The sequence below is a fragment of the Emys orbicularis genome, chromosome 16 (genome assembly GCF_028017835.1).
Source record: "Emys orbicularis isolate rEmyOrb1 chromosome 16, rEmyOrb1.hap1, whole genome shotgun sequence".
NCBI classification, from domain to species: domain Eukaryota; kingdom Metazoa; phylum Chordata; order Testudines; family Emydidae; genus Emys; species Emys orbicularis.
In genome coordinates this window covers 26,401,879-26,422,484 of record NC_088698.1, presented here as the reverse complement: position 1 = coordinate 26,422,484, position 20,606 = coordinate 26,401,879, and the positions used below count along the sequence as shown (strand labels likewise).

The following is a 20,606-nucleotide window of genomic DNA, read 5'->3' as shown; positions in this document are numbered from 1 at the left end:
AATCCAACATTATGGTTATGATGAGCAACTTGGTCTATGGCTCCTTTTATACAATGTGCATCTGAGGATAAGAGATGTAACAGAGCCTAAGCCAAATAAACACCGCATGACACGGCACTCATACAGCATTATACGCTGCATGTAGCGCTTACATAGCAGCATGTTGTAAGAAATCAGATTACAGTACTTGTCATAAACATTGAACATCTCTGATTGTTAAATACATAACTAAATGGACGGCTTGATTTATTGTTGGAAACATGTTGGCAGAGATCAGAAGGGTGAGACGATTGTGAGGGGCAGTGGTGATGATTTGCAAAAAGCAAAGAAAGAAAGATGCAATTGGAAATGGCTTTTAAGTGGTTTTAATGCCAAATATTTCACAGAGACTAATGCCACAAGGTATTGTACAAGGTAGGTCGGCAGGCATGTGAAAGTGTGAAGCTTCGTACACAGCTGTAAAAACCAGAATTATGCACTTTGAGAGTTCACAACCTACCGGAAATATTGTTGCATCTATTTTTTATTGTTTTTCTAATTGACACATATTAATTGCATGGAAGCAAAGTAAAAACCACCACATCACTTTTTTCAACAATGCCTGTCTTTTTGAGCAAAGTTTTAACAGTTTGAATAAACAGCATCTTCAGGTAGTTCACAAACTAATGTTAATTACCGTGTTTTGAAGACACCACTTTTCCTAAAATCTTGACATTAGCATGGATAGATGTGCACTAGCTGGGCCAAGTATTCAGGGTACAGATGGGAAATGTATCTAAGGGCTTGAAGTTTGGTCTGAACTCTTACAGCAATGGGCGTTTTGTGTTAGAATATGAGTTAAAACCTGTATTGCTGTGGGAAAGTGAACTCCAATTTTGAATAGCAAAAGAAGCACTAACTTTTTCTAAATCTTTTACTTGAGCTCGGTAGCTATATAGTTACATGTTAAATTCAGGGTAAAATCTTTCACTTCCGTGTACATCACATGGTTTAATACGTACAAATAGCATAAATTGTTTTTTTAAATTGTATCTAAATAGACTTAAGGCTCATTTAGGATTTAAGATCTTATTGAAATATTAGATTAGCTGGTAACTTTCAAAGAAGCTTTTTTTTTTTTTTTTTTTTTCAAACTCTTAATTTGGATTTTGGGGCTAGCTATTTCTGCAGACTAGTAGCCAATAGTTTGTAAATCCCTGTGGATCAGAGGCTAGTTAGCAGACTTCAGTAATTTAAATGCACATCTAGTCTACGGATGACTCCTTACTAAGAGCATTTTCATCGTCCCTGAGATTGCTTCGGAATGATTTTGTGGTGGTGGTAAAATCTAAACGGCAAGTGGTGGGATTCTGGCTTCTTCATTAGATTTTCAGCTCATGCATGCTCTGTTAGTGGCTAGAGCAGAATAACTGAGGTAATCATGAGTGGGGATGAGATTCTCCATTTGATTGGAGAAGGGTCAAAATAGATAGGATAGTCCTGCGATAAAGCATGGCACTGAAAGGCGGAAGAGCTGATTCTTTTCTCAGCCCTCCCACTGACTTGGTGTGGGACCTTGGGCAAGTCACTTAATCGGCCTGTGCAACTGGGAGAATCAAACTTCCCTACCATGTAAGGGGCGTATGAGGCTGAATTCTTTATCCTTGCATGGAAGGCACTATAGAAGTGTCAAGTATTATTTTGATCACTAGTGATTCCCCCACCCCTTACCCTACAGAGGGCTTATTGGGCCAGAGCCATTATGAGGTAGTTATATTCTTGCCTTCCTCTGAAGCATCAGTTAGTGGACATTACAAGAGGCAGGATTTGTTGTCTCTATGTTCTGACCTGGTACAGCAAATCCCATCACCCTAGAAATGACAGACCTTTATTTAAGAGTTAGGAAGTTAATTTGGTAATTAGCAAGAAAAGTCCTACTTATGCAAGTTCCCTTTAGCATAATAGTGTGTATAGTTGGCAAAACCTTCTGGGTCCCAATAATCCAAGATTCCCTGTGTTCCCAAGTTGGTACTGGAATGGTATAGTCCTCTTCTTTCCAAAACTGATGACATGATTCATACAAGAACCACAACTTCAGTAAACGTTTTCAGAGCAGAAACAATGAATCCGCAGCAGTGAAAAGGACACTCAGTTCTTCCTCTTGCTTAATTTGAAGCTGTGAACTGCTATTGTTGGCTCTGCGTCTTTGCTTTTGAATACCAGGAGGAATACCACAGTAAACTCAAGCTTCACAATTTCTCCTTCCTCTTTTCCCCAATCTATTTTCTTTGTGGAAATACAGATCTGATAAAGAGCTGCCAGTTGGTTTCCTGCGCTTGTAAGTGGATTTGTTGTTTTGCAAAAAAAAATGCATCTAAATGCTTAAAAGAAAATTCTCTTTAATTGTTCTTCCTGGTAGTTTGTGTATCGTGTTTTTGTTTAAGGTCTGTGAGCGATATGGAGATATAGTGCTGAATTTTTCCAATTACATTAATGATTTGGTACATGCCATTTTATATAATTAAAGCTTAATTTACAAAACAGGAGTGATCAGGGCCTTGAGAGGTGCAATGCAGGGAGTAATGCATCTACTAAAACAAGCTCAGGTCTATCAGCATCGTATCGCGGCACCAGAGATTAGCTGTAGAACAGTTTATGGACATTGGCCTTTGACTCCTAAGCATCCAAAACCTAAGACATTCCTTGAGCAAACTCCCCAAGGAATTTATTTTCCTGCTACACCTAGCTCCATGTCTGAGTAACAGTCTGCAGCCTGACCTCTCTGCCCAATATACTTTTCTGAATTAAGCTCCTTGTTTTATGTGGGCTTCCTTGTCAAAGTATAAAGTGTACAAAGTGTGAGGAAGATCTGTTATCTAAATGCATGAGCTGTTAGAGAAACTATAGATACAAACCTGTTCAGTTTTGTACCTACCGTCCTTTACTAGTCAAGCGATCTTTGCTGTAGTGAAGTAAACCTTTTACCTGTGCCTTTGAACGGGGCTGTGGCTAGTTTTCCCCTTGAAACTCCTTTAACAAAAAAAACCCAACACTGGCCATAAATTGCTGCTGACTGATGAGCCACGTGGCTCTGAAATTGCACAGTAAAGCTGTTATTGGTTGGTGGCTCCCTATTATCTACTGGATAAGCAATCTGTTTTTTCAAAGTTCTGTGATATTGCTGACTTTTATACCGTATTTAATGCCTAAGGCTTGTTTTATTCCTCTCCCTGTTTACTATGCATTTTACTTCATCAAGTGTATAAAGTTTAAATACTGTGTATTTATCACTTAAATTATATTAACTAATAAAATAAATGTAGGTGTTTTTCCACAGATGTTTAAGCTTCTCTGTACAAGTTGAAATAAATAGCCTGCAAACGTCAACCCCCAGTTAGCTTCTTTATTGGACAACTTTTATTCTGCTTGACCCAGAGAACTTTATTCTGCATTAGAGAAATGGTGAAACAGCAGGAACCTGCTAGCATAGCTGAGAGCTTGATCATTTGTGCTGCTAAATGAGATGGACAGTTCTTAGTGGCAAGGGGAAGAGACCATGGTGCCCATGTTAGCAGTGGTGAGAGTATTGCTGCAGGCCCGCTGCCATTTGTTTAAACCATTGTGTGCAACTGTCTCAGCCTATTTGCAGGAGATGGTAGGGAAAAATCTTCAGTGTGGACTAGGCTTAGTATTAAATGTGCAACTTAAGTGGAAGAGATGAGTAGCAGCCCTCCAAAAGCAAGATCGTTCCTACTGCTGCCTTTGTGGGTGGTTGTGTGCTAATGGATGGCAACTTCTGACACTTCTTTTGGGAAAACTTTTCCACTGCTGGCAAAATATTCAGGGTACCTCTTCCCTTTTTTGCAGTATTCAGCCTGCTGAGAGCACCTGATAACAGCATTATGCAAAGAGCCAAACAACAGAGCTTGGCCCCTGTCCACAAGGTAACCCCCCCCACCCATTTCCCCAGATGTAGGTCTAGCCATGTCAATGGAAGAAGTGTAGTGACTTTCAGACAAGGTTGAGGAGGCTTTACCCGCTAGCCTCTGTATCCTGTACTTAGGTACAGTTGGCTTCCTGTGAAAGCCTGATTTTTCAACCCCCCCAAGCCTGTTCTCCTGGCATTTAAGACAGGCCCATCTAAGCTAACTTCAGCAGCTATACTGTTGCATGTTGAAGTTTAGGATTGTGGAGGGGAAGAACAGGGGCAGGCTGCAGCTCATAGAGCACTGGTCCTTGCATCTGTCCACTGGATCGATCATAGCTAGTAGTAGGACCACCTACAAATCCTGCTGTGGAAGGGCGAGTTTGGTTCACAGCTGGAGTGGTCAGAGTCTGCTCCCTCCTCTAGGCTGTGTACACCTCTGCCCTAGCACCAACATAGGAAAAGCGCTTTTCCAACAGTGTCAGTAGCTGGTGAGAACACTTCAGCTCTGCCCTGACCTCACCAGCTGCAGCATTTCTAAGAAAAGAGAGCATGCTTTACCTTTGCAAGGGCTTTATTGGTTCACTATAGAATGGATTCTCCTCTTATATCAAATCACTTAGAAGAAAGTGTATTCAATATAGTTAATTTGTGGGTTTGGAATATGGGCATCTCCACTCATTGTGAAGTGCTATCACCGTTGTCATCTTTTCCCTTCATTACAAACACTGAATTTTAAGAGGACCAGAAAAGCAGCAGCCTCTTTATAAATGCATCAGCCACTTACTCAAATGCAGGAGACCTAGAGAGCACTTCATCTCTGACTCTGGGCTCCTGAAGATCAGATACATGAGGGGTAACCTGCAGGTTAGCTGTTGACTTGCCCTCACATTAAGGAAATACATTTTATTGCCATCATGCTGTAGCTAGATGCTCTCCAGCCCTGAGGGGGAAGATTAGCCACCAGGTTCACCACAGCTGGGGAAGGGATCTCACCTCTTAAGAGGGGCCTGGCTCTCCCACCACCAAGTAACCTTAAGTAGGGGAAGGGTAGCTGCCCTCCCTTGATGTCACTCATCTCAACACTCATCCTGGCCCAACTGCCTAAGCCTCTAGCAAAGAGGTAGGCTTTGGGTGGCTGGCCCCTCCAGGGGGCTTTCTAGAGGATATGGGGATACAGGAAGTAAGGGGGAAGGGGAGACTTACTCCACTGTTACTTATCTTGAGATGCTTTCCATGAAAGTTTGGCATACATTTGTTTACCGTGGCCAGAATTCGAACAACTAGTAACTTCAGAACTTTCCCTAGTTTGTCAGTGACAGGGAACAAGAATGCACTGTTTGTCAGCCCTAAAGTAATGAGGGAGGTTTCTCTTTCCACTTTGAGAACGCAGATTGATTAACCCAGTTCCAGGAAGGGAAGCCTGCAGCACCATCATCTTACTGTCTCTCCATGAAGCAGAATAACATTCACAGCAGCTCTTCATGTTGGGCAGTTGATGCTGCCGCACCACCGCTGTCATGATTGTGTTCCATAGGTCTCACTGGGTCCCTTTAAAAAGGACAGAGGGTAGACCATCATCACACTTACAGGGAGGGCAAAATGGGCAGACCCTAGTTTAGGGTAGTGCACTAGCAGCTCACTCCTGGAGACCAGCATTGGAATCCTGCCTTGATCTAGTCAGCCAAAAAAGGAACCTTCCCACAAGAAATCTGCTCCCTGTGTGTATTAGATAATTAATTTGTGGCTTTTCACAGGTGAGTCCAGCTCACGCATAAGCATTTCCAACCAAATTTCAGCTGCAGGGCAAAAATCCTGCCCTCAGCAGCTTGGGTGAAGTCCTGTTGAAGCCAAGGAGGCAGCAGAGGGCAGACACTCTATTCTCCAAGAGATACTAGGAACAGCCCAGCCTCACATCTAGATCCCAGAATTGTTTATGGTGCTGGCAGTTAGGAAGCTAATGTCAGTTACAAACAGACACTTTGACCTGTGAATTCAGATCAACAGGAATAACTTTTTTTTTAAAAGTCACTTTTCAGAGCAGGATCACACTTAGGTCACCAGTGGAAAGGTTTGGGGAAGATGAGTATTAGTCTTTATCCCAACATCTTCGGCTCACAAGAGGCAGGTGCTGGGGTTACAGGTCAGGACTGAAATACAGTGAGAGCAGGTTGAAATTTCTCCCATCCCTGCATCAGGAACAAGATGTTTCATGGAGGACAGACACTGGTTCCTAGGGTCTTGGGTTCCACCAATAAATAAAATTGGCCCCTTTGAAAAGTCCTGTCCTTCTCCACCCCCTCATCTATGAAACTCTGCATTTGGGATCTGGATAGAGCTAACTTAGTGGTCATCTGGCTGCAGATAATCATTTCCATGTATTCATGGACAAGCCACAATGTCGGGGGGGGGGGGGGGGGGGAGGACGGGGGTGAACTTGGCTGCAACGATGACTAACCACACACAGCCATGCTGCTTACCAGTTCATAATCTTCTACGTATTTGTATTTCTTCTCTCTGTAGTAATATCTCTTCTTCATGAAGTACAGAACCACGATGTCACACAGGACTGTTGCCTAGTTGAGATCAAAGATCTTGTAACTGTTCTTACTTCAAGGCAAACAGATATTAGTTTAAAAATCTCTCAGTAAAGACAATGTAACTTACCACTCCAAACAGTGCTAGCCCAGAGCCAATGTTAATCATTGTAGGAATTATATCAAATTTTCCTGCCTAACAGAGACACAGAGTGACAGTTATAAGCATTTTTGCAGACTCTGAAAACATTTAGAAGTGAATAAAGGAGTCAACCATGAGACTGCTCAAGAAACAAAGAGCTACCTTTCCAAACACCATGATATCAAAACGGATGCCGTAAGCCTTAATTAGTGTCCGCGAGTCAGTGCCACTTGCGTCCTTGTAGTATTTTGCAAACCTGAAGAACAAGTGTTTTAGAGACTTTAAAAAAATTAGGGGTTACTTTCTGTTCCACCCCGATCCCACTGTTGCCATTATTTTACTCATACTGGCCAATGAACGGATGAGCTTGTATTATTACAATTACACATGCCATGCAATATCCATCAAGGAGAAGTCGAGAGAGCCTTAGACAGAAGTAGTTAGTGGCTAGATTAGAAGACCTGGGTTTGGAAGAGTTCTGAAGCACAGGCAGGGGAGGAGTGGAAGAGGGGAAATCCACGTGAGTGCTCTTTATAACCAACCTTGGATACCTCTTGGTGCAGTCAGAGCATTTCAGATGAGTAATTTAGTTTCCAACAGGACAAAGTGCGAGTGAAAATATCAAGAGGGTTTTAGTTTACAGATTTATAGCAGAGCCACCCAAAGGATCCACCAAGCTATATACAGTCTGATGTGGGAGGTACAGAGGATTTTTGCAGGTATGTGGTTTGCTAAAGGGAACAGATAGTACTTCAGACTTGAATGAGACTTGCTTAGTGACAGTACTTGGAGCTACAAGGTTGCATCCACAGAAGTCATTTTCTTAGCTCAAGCAACACTACTTGCATGCAGACATTTAATAGGGGAGAAAGAGGGAGATCAGACTTACTGTGCCATGTGATTTGCTGCTTCAAGTGGAAAGAGAAGAAAGGACGGAAGAGAAGAGGAATGACTGCTATTTGGCTACACGTTTTTTCCATAATAAGCACACACAATGGTAAGTGTCAATGGCCAAGTCTAGAAGCAGTTTACGCTCTGCATAGTTGGACCAGCCTGTTCTAATCAAATAGGCTAGTGTAATAGGTCTTGACAGCATTTGGAGTTTGCTAGACATAGAGGCCTGCAGGCTTTTTAGGATAAGTGTGAACAAACCCTATCAGCTTTCCACAGCAAAGCAGCCTCCCGTGACAGACTTTGGATGAAACACTGTCTTCTGTTTACATAAAGAGTCTTAGCCTTCGGGCTGTCACATCATAGTCTTTAGGCAGTCGACCTTCTGCCAGAATTTAAGATTCACAAATTTTCAAGTTCTATCAGATATGCCCTCTACGCTAGCTGGAGTGTTTTGTAACCTTAGTGACATAGTGGACACAACTTGAGCCAGCACACATTATGGTTAGTGCTGTAACCACAGTAGACAGCCAGACATTGCTCTTGCCGGTGGTTTAAGCTGGCCCTCCAGCCAGGTCTAGGGCTGTGATCTCCCGGATACAGCTGTACTGCTAAACATCCCTGCTGTAGACGCAGCTACACTGGCAAAATGGAGGGAGAAGCAGCTGAAGCAAGCCACAGTTTTTCTCATCATGAGCTCTCCCAGTTGCAGCCACACTAGGAGTGCTTTGCCAGCAGAGTGGTAGAGCTATATTGGTTAAGTGCTTCTAGTAGTTGTCATCTTGTAACCAGAGTGAAACACTATCATCTAGCTGTACCTACATAGTGCAGTGGACTAGTTCTCCCTGCACCCAAACTCTAAACAATAGGGGACGCCAGAGTTCATTGCCCCACGTGCAGATCCTCTGGGCACTCTATCCTCCTATGAAACATGATGGGAGGGCTGCCCAGATTTTCATAGGCTGCACTGCTACAGCCATGATTCAGTGCATGTTAAGCTGAGGCTCTGACCCAGCCACTTAAGTCACCGTATCTCCACTGACCTCAGCATTGCTACAATGAGTTATAGCAGCTGAGGATCTGGTCCACGGTAAGGGGGACTCTTCGGTGGTCATAAGACAAATTGGTTTTTGGTAGCTAGATCACGACATGAACTGGGGCAGAAAGAGCATCACAACCTGGTTCCCAAGAACCCCCGTAGTTGTACTAATAATGTGGAGTGAGCCAGAATGACACCGCAGACTCCGCTACTCAACCGTGTACCTGAAATTATATCCAGGTGAGACTGTGTGGTCAGAATCCTTGTTGTCAAGGCGACGGAAGGTGTATTTTGGCACACAGTAAGAAGCAGATTTGTCAAGGTCACAGTTCCAGTTGATCTGCACCCCCATTACTCCACCCTGCACAGCACAAACAAACAAAAAGGCGCACACAGAGCAAATGCATCAGAGGGGGTAGCTTAAAATTGCTGGCCAACCTGTCAAAGGGATTTCTTCACGTTGACCTGGACACGCTAGTTTAGAGAAGAGCATATCTGGTTTCGAGGTACACATCAAGATTTGCTTCTCATCCCACTGCAGATACCCCACTAGACTTAAGCTCACACATTTGCCAATGTGAAACTTGTAATTCAGGGGTGATGTGCGTGGCGTGTCCCCCAACTTCCTACCCATAGAACAAGCTGTTACTTTCCAGCCCATTAAAAAAAAAAAAAAAAAAAAAAAAAAATATATCAGCAAGAGAAACCAGGATCCAGTTTATTAAAACAAACCAACCAACCAAAAACTACTTACACATGGTGTCTTTCACTGAAAACGCAAGACTTTAGAACGGTCTCAGACACACAAACCCTTTCCACTGTAAGTGGTGCACAGTCCCAGACCCCAGCTGAATTGTTTACCAGCTTTACTTCACCTATACTGAATGAGCCCCTGTTCATAATACTGCATAAGCGTTTTCACGAGTGCCACGCAAGACAAACAGAAGGGAAGTTAAATATTTACAAAGTAAAGTTAAAATATTCCCTATGGCCCTGGGGAAAAAAAAAAAGCCTTCTAACTAGCAGTCGTTTTGCTACTTGTTAGATGGCTGCCAGCACGAGCAAGTATTACGTTCTGAGGCAGTTGAAGAGGCTGCGTAACAATAGCTCCTGTTCCTTTGTTGCGTCCTTTCATTGAACAAACACGAAAGGGCAGGTCTATACTTCAAACGCTGTAGCACTTTCTCCCGTCGGCGTAGTTAATCCACCTCTGAGAGAGGTGGTAGCTATGTAAGGGGGAGAAGCCCTGCCGTCGACAGAGCGCTGTCGCCCCCGGGGGTCAGGTCAGTATAACTGTCGCTCAAGGGGGTGGATAACTGAGTGACATGCCCATGTAAGTTTATAGTGTGGATCTGGCCTAAGTGAGGACAGAATTTCCACATACCTCAACAGCCATCTCTTGAAAATTCTGTCCTGCAGCTTCAACTATTCGATGGACTCGGAAGATTGGGCAGAAGGGATCCGTTTTAGGGTCGTAAATGCAGGTCTTGAGGTAAGTGGTACTGATAGAGGGCAGAATATTTCGCCTGAAGCGGCACGAAAGAAGAGACAAGATGTGTTACAGCAGCCCTGTGCTCCTGCACATCCTCCTCCATCCCAGCCCGCAGCTCACCGAGCTTCTCAACACCCTGTTCAGCAGAGAAGTACTAGCCCCAGTGATCACACTAGCACCTCTATGGGATACTTACCTGGTGAAGTTGAATTTGGGATACCAGATATTGTTCTTCACCAAAATGGTGAAGTTCTCAGCATCCTTTAGGAAAGCCGGCCTATGAAACAATTGGAAGATTAAAAACATTCACCTTTGCAGTGTCCATACACAGCATCTCAGAGCACTTTGTGAAGCCAGTTATCCAACACCCTTGTAAGGCAGGTAAGTTACACCTACCTTACTGGTGGGTAAATTGAGATAGAGGAGTGAAGGCACTTGCCCAAAGCTCCTATAGCAGTGTGCACGTTATAAAGCTAGACAGAGGGAGTGGGAGTGAAATAGGGGATCATAGTCGTCACGAGTTTGACTCCTGGTTTACTTTTCTAGCAGCACTGGATTAGACTCCTTAGTCTACATAGGGGGATGTATTAGTATTAGATTTATGTTGTGGTAGAAGAGTGCACTGGACAGTTCCTGTAATCTAAAACTGGGAAGTGGCCAGTACGCAACTAAGGCTACGTCCACACTTATGAGCTAGGAGTGTGACTCCCCACTCGAGTGGACGTACTGCGCTAGCTCTCATCGACTAGTACGCTCAAACGGTACAGTAGCCGCAGTACCATGTGCTAGCAGCCCCCAAATAGGTACCTACGAGGTCTCAGCGGGTTTGTACTCAGGGCAGCTAGAATGGTCCCACTGCTTCCCAAGCTACGCTATTCTCTTTAGCACACTACCTCCGATGCCAGCCGGGACTCACACCTCTGGCTTGTATTGCCACCCGGCTGGAAGTTAGCGTCAGCCATTGCTTTCCATGTTACTCATCCACCTTGAGGAAGCAGCCCACTGTGCCGGCAGGTGACACCAGCTGCCATGCAGTTCCGAGATGCCGCAGGGCTTATCTGACAATTCTTTTCAGTAGGCAGTGACTGCTCTCAGCTCTCCCCGATTCCTGCTACAAGTGCACCAAAGCCTCCTTTGGCCATGGTTTTCAAACTTCCATTATTGGACCACACAGTAAGAGCCACTGGCCAGAGACCACCCCTCCGGTTCAAGACTGCACGGGCCGCCAGCCCGCCCATCAGTGGTAAATAGAATGTGGCAATAGACAGCACTCACTTAGGTAAACGTGTGTCATTCTCCACGGGACACCAAGCATAGATCTCACAGGTTTTGACAGAGGTGGAGTATTCCCTACACTTCCCAGTCTGGACTCCTGGAAGGACATGGGAACAGAGTTAATACCTGGGCATCGAGAACAGCATGGCAACATTCACACAGGCTCTGACACACAACCTCATCACCCTGTAAGGCGCTAACAGGCTGGATAGGTTATCCCCACATCACAGGGAAAGTTCAACAACAGAACCCCCTGGTAACTATACTAGTTAGGGATAGCACCAGTGTAAACCTGCCTGTTAGGGGAGGGCTAACGCCCACCGCAGCGGGGTTAACATTAGCAGTGGGTGGCCTCTAAAGAGTCAGCAGGAAAACTGGCTTCTTTGCCACTTGGTGAGAATCTGGTAACAGCTTGTTCCTATGGTATGTCTAACCTGGAAACCTCAATACTGCCCTTGAGAAACTCTGCCAAAATCGTGAGAGGGCCAACCCAAAACCACCAGTCATGTCTCCATCCCAGCCCATAATGGGAAGAGTCTGATTAATTATGGTGCCATTTAAGAACATCAGTCTGATACACTGAAATTGAAGGGCTAGAAGCAAATTCCAGGGTATTTTACTGTTTACATGGGACATGAAGCGTTATAACTTCCCGCCATTTAAACAGATCTTGTTAACCTGGTAAGTGGATGCTGACTTCTGAAAGGAAAGGCTGTGCATAAGGAAATCTAACCTGACCAGAGGGGAATGACTAGCACAGCAGAGGTTTACAGCTGCCAATAAACTTCACTTTATGGAGTTCAGATCAGTAACGTTTCTATTTTCATGTGGTACTAGAACAGTTATCCCTTTGTGCTCCCTTTTGTGAGGCCTCTCGTCTAAAGTTGTATCACACTTTGCTTACAGAATAAAAGCCAAGGTAATCGGACGAAACGCTGCTTCCCCTCCTGTACTAGTGACAACACAACCTCTTAGGTGTCCCAATACAGTGTACATTGGTTTCATACCATTGCTGTGAGTGCCTATGTATCCTGCAGTACAGTCCTTACTGGAATTACACACAGTTGTCTTATCTGGAAGCTAGAGGGGAAGAATTGTTACTATAAGTCACAAAGATGACTCGCCACCCTCCCCCCTTCCCTCCCCGCCACGAGATGGGAGTTACTCCTCCCAGTTAAGGATTAGACTCTTCTGGAGATAAAGTATAAAGGAGACTGCCAGATACCGTACCTACCTCAGGACAATAGCCTTGTGTCTGATTCAGTGTGATTATCAGGTTTGTCATGATGAATAACGTATTCTCCCCCTGAATAGGCAAGACAATCAATGAGATGTATGGGTTAGTTCTAAGCAGCGATGCTCTGGAAAGCAAGAGCCTCACTTGATCTGCATTGACAGGTTCTCAGGTGGCGCTGTAGAAAGCCAGTGTTTGGAGAGCACACGCACTGCTATTGTAATAGGGTGTCTCAGGCATCACTTGAAGAATCCTCATTCCTTAGGACAGAACAGTCCTGAAGGAGTATAACCCTTTCTACTGTGCTCTGTCCAGAGGTTCGCTGAATCCACACTATGAAAGTGAAGGACCCCTCCATAAAACTCTCCAATGGTGCAGCTCTAGTGGGGTGGCACTGGCACAGACAAGGCTCCCAGCAGTTGAAGCAACAGCTCAAGTCAGGTGTAATGAAACAAGGAGATGACAGGTCACCCTTGATCAGTGGTTCTCAACCTGTGGCCCATGGGCTGCTTGCAGCCCAATCAGCACACAGTTGCAGCTCATGTGACATCCTCAGGGCCATACAGGTAGTGTATATATATTATTTGGATGCGGCCCACATAACACATAGAAAGCTGCATAAGCGGCCAGCAATGGTAAACAGGTTGAGAACCACTGCCCTAGATATTAGTTTAGCACCAGGCTGAACACCTTGAGGGACGTTAACATTAGTATGTAGATCTGTGACATGGCCAGAGGCAGCTACTGCTAGAACATGCTGGGGTTTTCATACGAGTGTGCAAAGAGGACCACTCAGTCCTGCAAGCTGATCCACACAGGCACAATGCTCCTGAATGGAGCACCATTGATTTCAATAGGTCCGGTGCAGATAGAAAGCTCCCAACTGCATGGATTAGCTGGCATGATCAGAGCTTACGTTTTTAATCTCTTAATGTGGAGCCTGTTCCAGCCTTAGTGCTTTTGTACTTTTCCACCTGCAGGCACTGATCTCCCACCTGCATTTCTTTAGGGCACAAGCCCAACAGGCTCAGATGCTTTTCCTTGTTCATGCACCAGCAAACTAGTCTTAATTACTTAATTGGCAAGTTCCCACTAAGAAGGCTCTGGCACTTCTCCACCAGGTTTGCTGTGGACAGAGTCATTCAAAGGCTGGCAGGCTATAGGTGTCCAGGGAGGGTTGAAGGCCAAGTACTGCTCACTCAGAACATACAAGTATCAAAATGGCAGCAGGCTCTCCTCTGTCAATCAGTAACTTCCAACAGTTCCTGTTTAGTTCCGGATCAGGTTATTTGAGAACTGTTAGGACCATTGAGCCTGAGAGAATACAGTGTTTAACTTTGGTCTATTGGCTTTTAAACAAACAAAGCAATACAGAAGTAGGAGAGAATACCTGGGTCATTACTGCAGCTTTATCCAGAGGCTGGATACATACAAACAGACAAGCTTCATGCTCAAGACACAGTAGTGCTGAGCACTCTTAAACCCTGATGAAGTCAGTGGGAGTTGCAGATGTTTAGTGCCTCTGGAAACCAGGCTAATAGCCACATGCCTTTTTCAGACCAGTAGTTTTGCTGCAGCCACAGAGAACGGGCGTTCCAGAGTTGAACACCTGTCTGCGAGAGACGTCTGTTTGTTGGCAAAGCCCTATCAAACTGTGCCAGAAAAGCCCATACCTGAGGTGGAATAACATAATCAGCCACATCCCAGACCCGGAGTCCCAACTCCGAAGTGTTTGTCATGGTTATTCCCTTCACCTTGGTGGTAACAGAACTGACCACAGAGTCGGTTTCCTGGTAGCCCTTTTCCCACACAAAGACCCAGCTGCAAAAGAAGGAAAGTTTATCATGGCTTCTGCACTGAGACACCTTTCGAGATCCCAGCAGTGTGACTGGGAGCCTGGAGGCCTGGGTTCTATTTCTAGTTCCTTAGATGACTTTGGGAGAGTCTCTTAAGATGTGACTCATTTCCCTCCCACCCCCATCTGTAAAATGGGGCTAATAGGGACCCATTTCGCCTGGAAGGACAGCCTTAACTAATGCTTCTCAAACACCTGAAAGACGCTGTAATCCCCCCAGTCACCTGCTTTGTGGGGTATTATATAACTATTGGATCCCTTCAGCAGTGGGTTTGCACTGGAAGTTTTCACAGGTAAGTTTTAGGGCTAGGATCTGAAATGAGAAGGGTGATCTGGCAGACGCCAGGCATTATTTGAGGTGGAAATGACAGATACACTCACAACATCAAATGAGAATCAGCTGCAAAGACTGAAGCAGAGAACAGCAGACACTTGTGGGCTTTTGTATCTAGACAAGTCCCATCCCCCATTCAGCTCTTACTCACACTGGTATAGTGACATCAGTGGAGTTACTCTTGCTTTACACCAGTAAGGGTGGGAGCAGAATCAGGCTGACAATACATATGGGTCCCATGTGCTTTTGTTATCTGACAGGATCATCTATTTTAGGAGAGCCCCAGTGAGCAGCTTGCATTTACCTTTTATTGCTCCACCATCTACAGATGTCACTACCTGGTTTGACCAGTCCATTAACTCCATTCAGGCAATGTAGGGGCCTGTTCTCCCTGTATTGGGCCTTGCTGTGTTTCCAACCATGAAAAGTGGGTATAAAACGGGACTGCTACCAACTGAGAGTTCTCCATCCACTTATACAAGTGGTAAATCACTCACACATGCATAGATGCTCTCACACAGGGTACGTGAATGCATGAGGCAGTGGAAAAGTCAGGCCCATAGATTTTTCCTTAAGGGAGGCCATTTAAAGTAATACTGACCAGGGTGGATTTGATTTGATTTAAATCACTAGTCAGGAAGACTTGATTTAATCATGGATTTCTACATAAAAGTGCATTCTGGAATATGTTGCTCAAACAGTTTCAATTTTGTTTCTATTGCCTGTCCCTCCCTTCTCACATTTATCTCCAGACTTCTTCTCCTTGTCCAGATCTATTCTGCCCCAACAATCTTCTATTCACTGAACTTTTTGAAACTTTGCACTTTTAGAGAGAGGTAAGGGATTGACTCTGTGTACACAAATTTGCAGAGGGACAATAGGGTTGAGGTCTGTTCTTTCTCCCCTCTATATATTATTTATTTATTTAAAAACATTTTTGCTGTTAACAGGCATGTTATCTCCGGATACACAAATCCACAGTTTGAGAACGGCAAAACTAAGCATCTCTGATGGTATCTTCTAGACTGAGCACTGAGTCCAATTGGGCAGATAGAAAGTTTAACCTAAATAATCTATACAGAAGCCTGGATCCCTAATCCATGAACTATTGGAACTCATATACAAGACTTTTCTTAAACATTACATGAATATATTGTCTCATACTATAGAATTAGAATTTATAATCCCTATTCCATGATGAGATATCTTTGAGCTATAATGGATCTATCTTTAGATAGGTTTTTTCCTCAAAAAGCATTTTATCAAAAAAAATCCGATTTAAATAAAAAAAAAAATCCAATTTTTTTGATGGTTTTTTGTTTAAATTGATTTTTATCCATCCTGATACTGACATTACCTTAGTACATCAAGGTAACAGGAAATTTGATCTCTCTTGCAGTTTGAGAATTTTAATGTTGCCAACGTTTGTCATTAGCCTTGGGATATTTGGAGTTTCTTAAAACCCCAGCTCCTGGACTCGTGTTGAGAATCTCAAAATTCTAGAGAAAAGTCTAGCCCTCATGATTACAGAGAAAAGCTTGAAACCATGAACTCTAAGAGCTAAAAAAACCCAGAAAGCAAATGAAGAGCCCACATTGTTGTTTTAAAAACTTCATTATTTCTAAACCAATCTCATGATCTGTGGGAGGTCCCCCGTGATTTTTGAGCACTGGAGGTTGGCAGTACTGTTACTGACTAGTATGAAGATAGTTCGGGGACAGGAAATGTCTCAAACATGTGAGAGGAGGAAGTTACAAGTAACAAGCCACATTGAAGACAAACACATGAGATCATCCTGGTCAGTGATCTCCTGGTCCAGCCTCTAGTGCCAATTCCCAAGACTCTCATACTGTAAAAGGCAGACAGCTATCCCTCAGCCCGATATGCTTCTGTCCTGCACAACAGTTTAGCCTACGAGTCAGGTATTGAAAATTCAAGCCCCTGAGAGCAGCTTGGGGCATTCCATTCACAACACTTCGGAAATCCCACAATTCGGAACAGCCACAAGGCCATTCTCTCTAGCGAGTTTCTGCTCTGTCACTTGGAAGCCATCTTATGGGGCTGAGCCACTTATTTAGGGAAATCCAGTTTAAGATCCTTTCAAAAGACCTGATGACTTCCCTGGATGTCTGAGCCTTGACAGCTAAGGACAGCCCCATTAAAGGGAGCTGGCACTAGACGTGACACTATCCATGAAGAGGAGCTACCTTATCTCAGAAGACAGAAACACCAGCAATAGCCAAACAAGCTTAGGTTCCAGTTGAACTCCCAGTACAGTCAAGGGGAGTCTTTCCATTTGCTTTAATGGGACTGGATCAGGCCCTTAAGTTAATTGCCTTAGGTTCTCCATTCTATTTTTGGAGATTTGTTCAGCTGAAAAAGGAACTAGATTGGAAAGAAACCTCAGCCTCTTTACATTTAGTGGGCAGATGGGAAAGGACTTTGGGGAGGATGGCTGTGGAGAAAACCACTGAGCTGTGGTAAACGAAGAGCTGACAACAAGCCAAAAATCTCAGAGTAGAAGAGCACAGTGAGAAACCAGATAGGAAGAAGCCAGGTAAGAAATGACCTCAAGTTTTTGTAAGAAAAAGCAGAGATGACAGCACCGGCGTTTTTCCTTGTGCATGGAAACGGGCTGGTCTCCTCTCACCCAGTCCAGCGCATATCAGGAGTAACTCCAGCACAGTCAATAGCATTACACACATAAGACTGGGTAGAGAGGAGAATCAGGCTGCCAGCAGAAAAATCCAACCAAGTCACAAATTAATGCCACTTTACCATTCCTCTGTTATGCAGTCAAGTCACCCAGAGACCTTTTGGTGCCCCATGGAAGTTAAGGCAATACTGTTAAAAAGACATTCCAATTACATATCTTATTTCTCCCCTTTGAGGGCTTGTGACATCCGCATTAAGTTAAATTTCTCGTTATCATCTGATGTCCATCTTTCTGTTTGTGATATCAGCTATTTCAACAGCAGTCAAGTGACACGACCAAAATTCACAACAGATGACAGAGAGAAATGCAGATTCTATGATAGAACAGCCAGTTAAGACGACACTGATGTTTCCATAAGGTGTATGCAGTGTTGTTGTAGCCATGTCGGTCCCAGGATATCAGAGGGACAAAGTGGGTGAGGCAATATCTTTTATTGGACCAACTTCTGCTGATCAGAGACAAGCTTTTGAGCTTACACAGAGCTCTTCTTCAGGGCTGGGAAAGATTCTCAGAGTGTCACAACTAAATAAGGTGTCAGCAGTTCAATACAAGACCCTGAATTTTTCAATCTATTAGCATAACAGATATTAGATATGTAAGAACTATTACATTTAGTCTAATTCTCTCCATCCAGTAGCAAAAGGCTCTGTGGCATATTGAAATGCTTTATCTAGCCCAGTTTTAAGTAAAGGGGATTCCATCACTGTCCATGTGAGACTCACTATTATTAAAAAGAACAGGAGTACTTGTGGCACCTTAGAGACTAACAAATTTATTAGAGCATAAGCTTTCGTGGGCTACAGCCCACTTCTTCGGATGCATATAGAGTGAAACATATTGAGGAGATATATATATACACACATACAGAGAGCATGAACAGGTGGGAGTTGTCTTACCAACTCTGAGAGGCCAATTAAGTAAGTGAAAAAAACTTTTGAAGTGATAATCAAGATAGCTCAGTACAGTTTGATAAGAAGTGTGAGAATACTTACAAGGGGAGATAGATTCAATGTTTGTAATGGCTCAGCCATTCCCAGTCCTTATTCAATCCTGAGTTGATCGTATCTAGTTTGCATATCAATTCCAGTGACATCATCACAGGGCCTAATCACATCAGCCATACCATCAGGGGCTCGTTCACCTGCACATCTACCAATGTGATATATGCCATCATGTGCCAGCAATGCCCCTCTGCCATGTACATTTGCGTAGAGACTGTCCGGTTTGGCCAAAGAATTAATGGACACAAATCTGACATCAGGAATCATAATACTCAAAAACCAGTGGGAGAACACTTTAACCTGTCTGGTCATTCAATGACAGACCTGCGGGTGGCTATCTTACAACAGAAAAACTTCAAAAACAGACTCCAAGGAGAGACTGCTGAGCTGGAATTGATATGCAAACTAGATACGATCAACTCAGGATTGAATAAGGACTGGGAATGGCTGAGCCATTACAAACATTGAATCTATCTCCCCTTGTAAGTATTCTCACACTTCTTATCAAACTGTCTGTACTGAGCTATCTTGATTATCACTTCAAAAGTTTTTTTCACTTACTTAATTGGCCTCTCAGAGTTGGTAAGACAACTCCCACCTGTTCATGCTCTCTGTATGTGTGTATATATATATCTCCTCAATATGTTTCACTCTATATGCATCCGAAGAAGTGGGCTGTAGCCCACGAAAGCTTATGCTCTAATAAATTTGTTAGTCTCTAAGGTGCCACAAGTACTCCTGTTCTTTTTGCGGATACAGACTAACACGGCTGCTACTCTGAAACCTGTCACTATTATTAGTAATTCCTGATATTCACCTTAAGTTTCCTAGCTTGATTTCACTCCATTACACCCCAAAAAAAAAAAAAAAAACCAACCTTGGTCTCTAAATAATTCTTTTTCTGTTCCTAGTATTTACTCCCTTGAACTTTTTCTAGGGGATAAAAACCACAACAGCTATGTCCCTCATTTATTGGGACTTACAACTGCCCCAAAAAGATAGTCACTGAAGTCTGAACTCCATGTTTTAATATATTTCAGACCCTGCTGAGTACTCAAGTCAAGATACTTTCTTTTATTAACTGTTTTCCCAAGTATTGATGACCTGGGCGACTAGCTACTATGACAACTCTGTAAGCATTAAGTTCCAGGATCTGCATGAGCTTGTAAGATCACTTGGTCAAAGGCCCAACCCATCAGGTGAGCTTTACAATGGGGAACTTCAGGGCACCAACTCTGTTGTGACAGACAAGCTGAGCAAGGATAAGTTCTCTAGGCAAGAGCCCTCCACTGCAGACATACCTACCTGCTACAGGAAACTAAAGAGACCAAGATCTTCCTTCTGGCTAAATCCCTACATTTGCCTTAGAATCCCAGAGTTTAGTTGGTTTGATTTAGAGTCAGTTACAACACAGGGATCCGGAGCCATCTGTGCCACAACCTACCTGCCAGGCATATTTCCTTTATCTTGTGGGCAGGGTCACTTTCCTTGTTGCTGCGCATCCTGGCACCCGAAGTATTGAGTCCAAATATTTTGGAGGCAGCGCTGGGGTGCTCCCGTGCTATTACACCACCGCCCAGAGACCCTGATCAGGAGCAGTACAAGCAGAGGCCAAGCTCGCTCCCTGCCCCAGGCAACTCCCAGTGCAAAGGGGTGGAAGACACGAACGCAGAAACGTAATTACACAACTCTGTATCAACTTCACCTGTCCCATGCGCCCACTGCCGCTAGCCATTGCTTGATCCCTGGCCAGGGGACCCAGAATACTGCGCCCCCGCTGCTAAGTCAGCAGCCCCCCATCAGGCGGGGGGGGGATCTCTTCCCCGGAATCCCCTTTGCAAAACACAGCTGGGATGGGGGGGGGGGGCTGTTTTCCCAACGTCGTCAACACAAATGAAAGTGAAAGTCCCTGCAAGGGGGGGCGGATCGCACCGGGGGGTGGGGTGCTCCTCGTGCCAGCCCCGGGGCAGGGGCTCTGCAGGGCGGACCCGCCGGCTTCCCCCAGCCCCGCTCACCCGATCACGTAGGCCAGGATGGCCAGCTGCACCGCCCGGTTCACCAGCCCCACTTTGCGGCTCTTGATCAGCACGATGCGGGGGGTGTCGTACTCGAAGAGGAAGCCGCGGAGCGCCCCGCAGCACGCCCCGGAGGCCATGAGTCCGGCTGGGGGCTGCAGCCCGCACCTC

General features: G+C 44.5%; 1 protein-coding gene across 1 annotated transcript; it reads right to left on the bottom strand.

Annotated features, from left to right (window-relative positions):
- Positions 1-4,481: 4,481 nt before the first annotated feature.
- Positions 4,482-20,575, bottom strand: P2RX4 (purinergic receptor P2X 4). Its single transcript, XM_065417871.1, has 12 exons — positions 20,436-20,575; positions 14,188-14,335; positions 12,515-12,586; positions 12,288-12,360; positions 11,281-11,377; positions 10,202-10,282; positions 9,898-10,039; positions 8,738-8,874; positions 6,746-6,839; positions 6,572-6,637; positions 6,385-6,480; positions 4,482-5,455 (listed from the first exon to the last, which is right to left on the bottom strand). The coding sequence occupies exons 1-12, from the start codon at positions 20,573-20,575 to the stop codon at positions 5,423-5,425; spliced, it is 1,179 nt and encodes a 392-aa protein (XP_065273943.1). The 3' UTR covers positions 4,482-5,422.
- Between the last annotated feature and the right edge of the window lie 31 nt (positions 20,576-20,606).

What these genes read in the sequence shown, in the direction of transcription:
- P2RX4 (XM_065417871.1), bottom strand. Translation starts at nt 20,575, where the DNA reads ATGGCCTCCGGGGCGTGCTGCGGGGCGCTCCGCGGCTTCCTCTTCGAG. An exon ending in CCCAAATTCAACTTCACCAG is followed by an intron (nt 10,040 to 10,201) that starts GTAAGTATCCCA and finishes GTGCCGCTTCAG; the next exon opens with GCGAAATATTCTGCCCTCTA. An exon ending in ATATCATGGTGTTTGGAAAG is followed by an intron (nt 6,638 to 6,745) that starts GTAGCTCTTTGT and finishes TGTCTCTGTTAG; the next exon opens with GCAGGAAAATTTGATATAAT.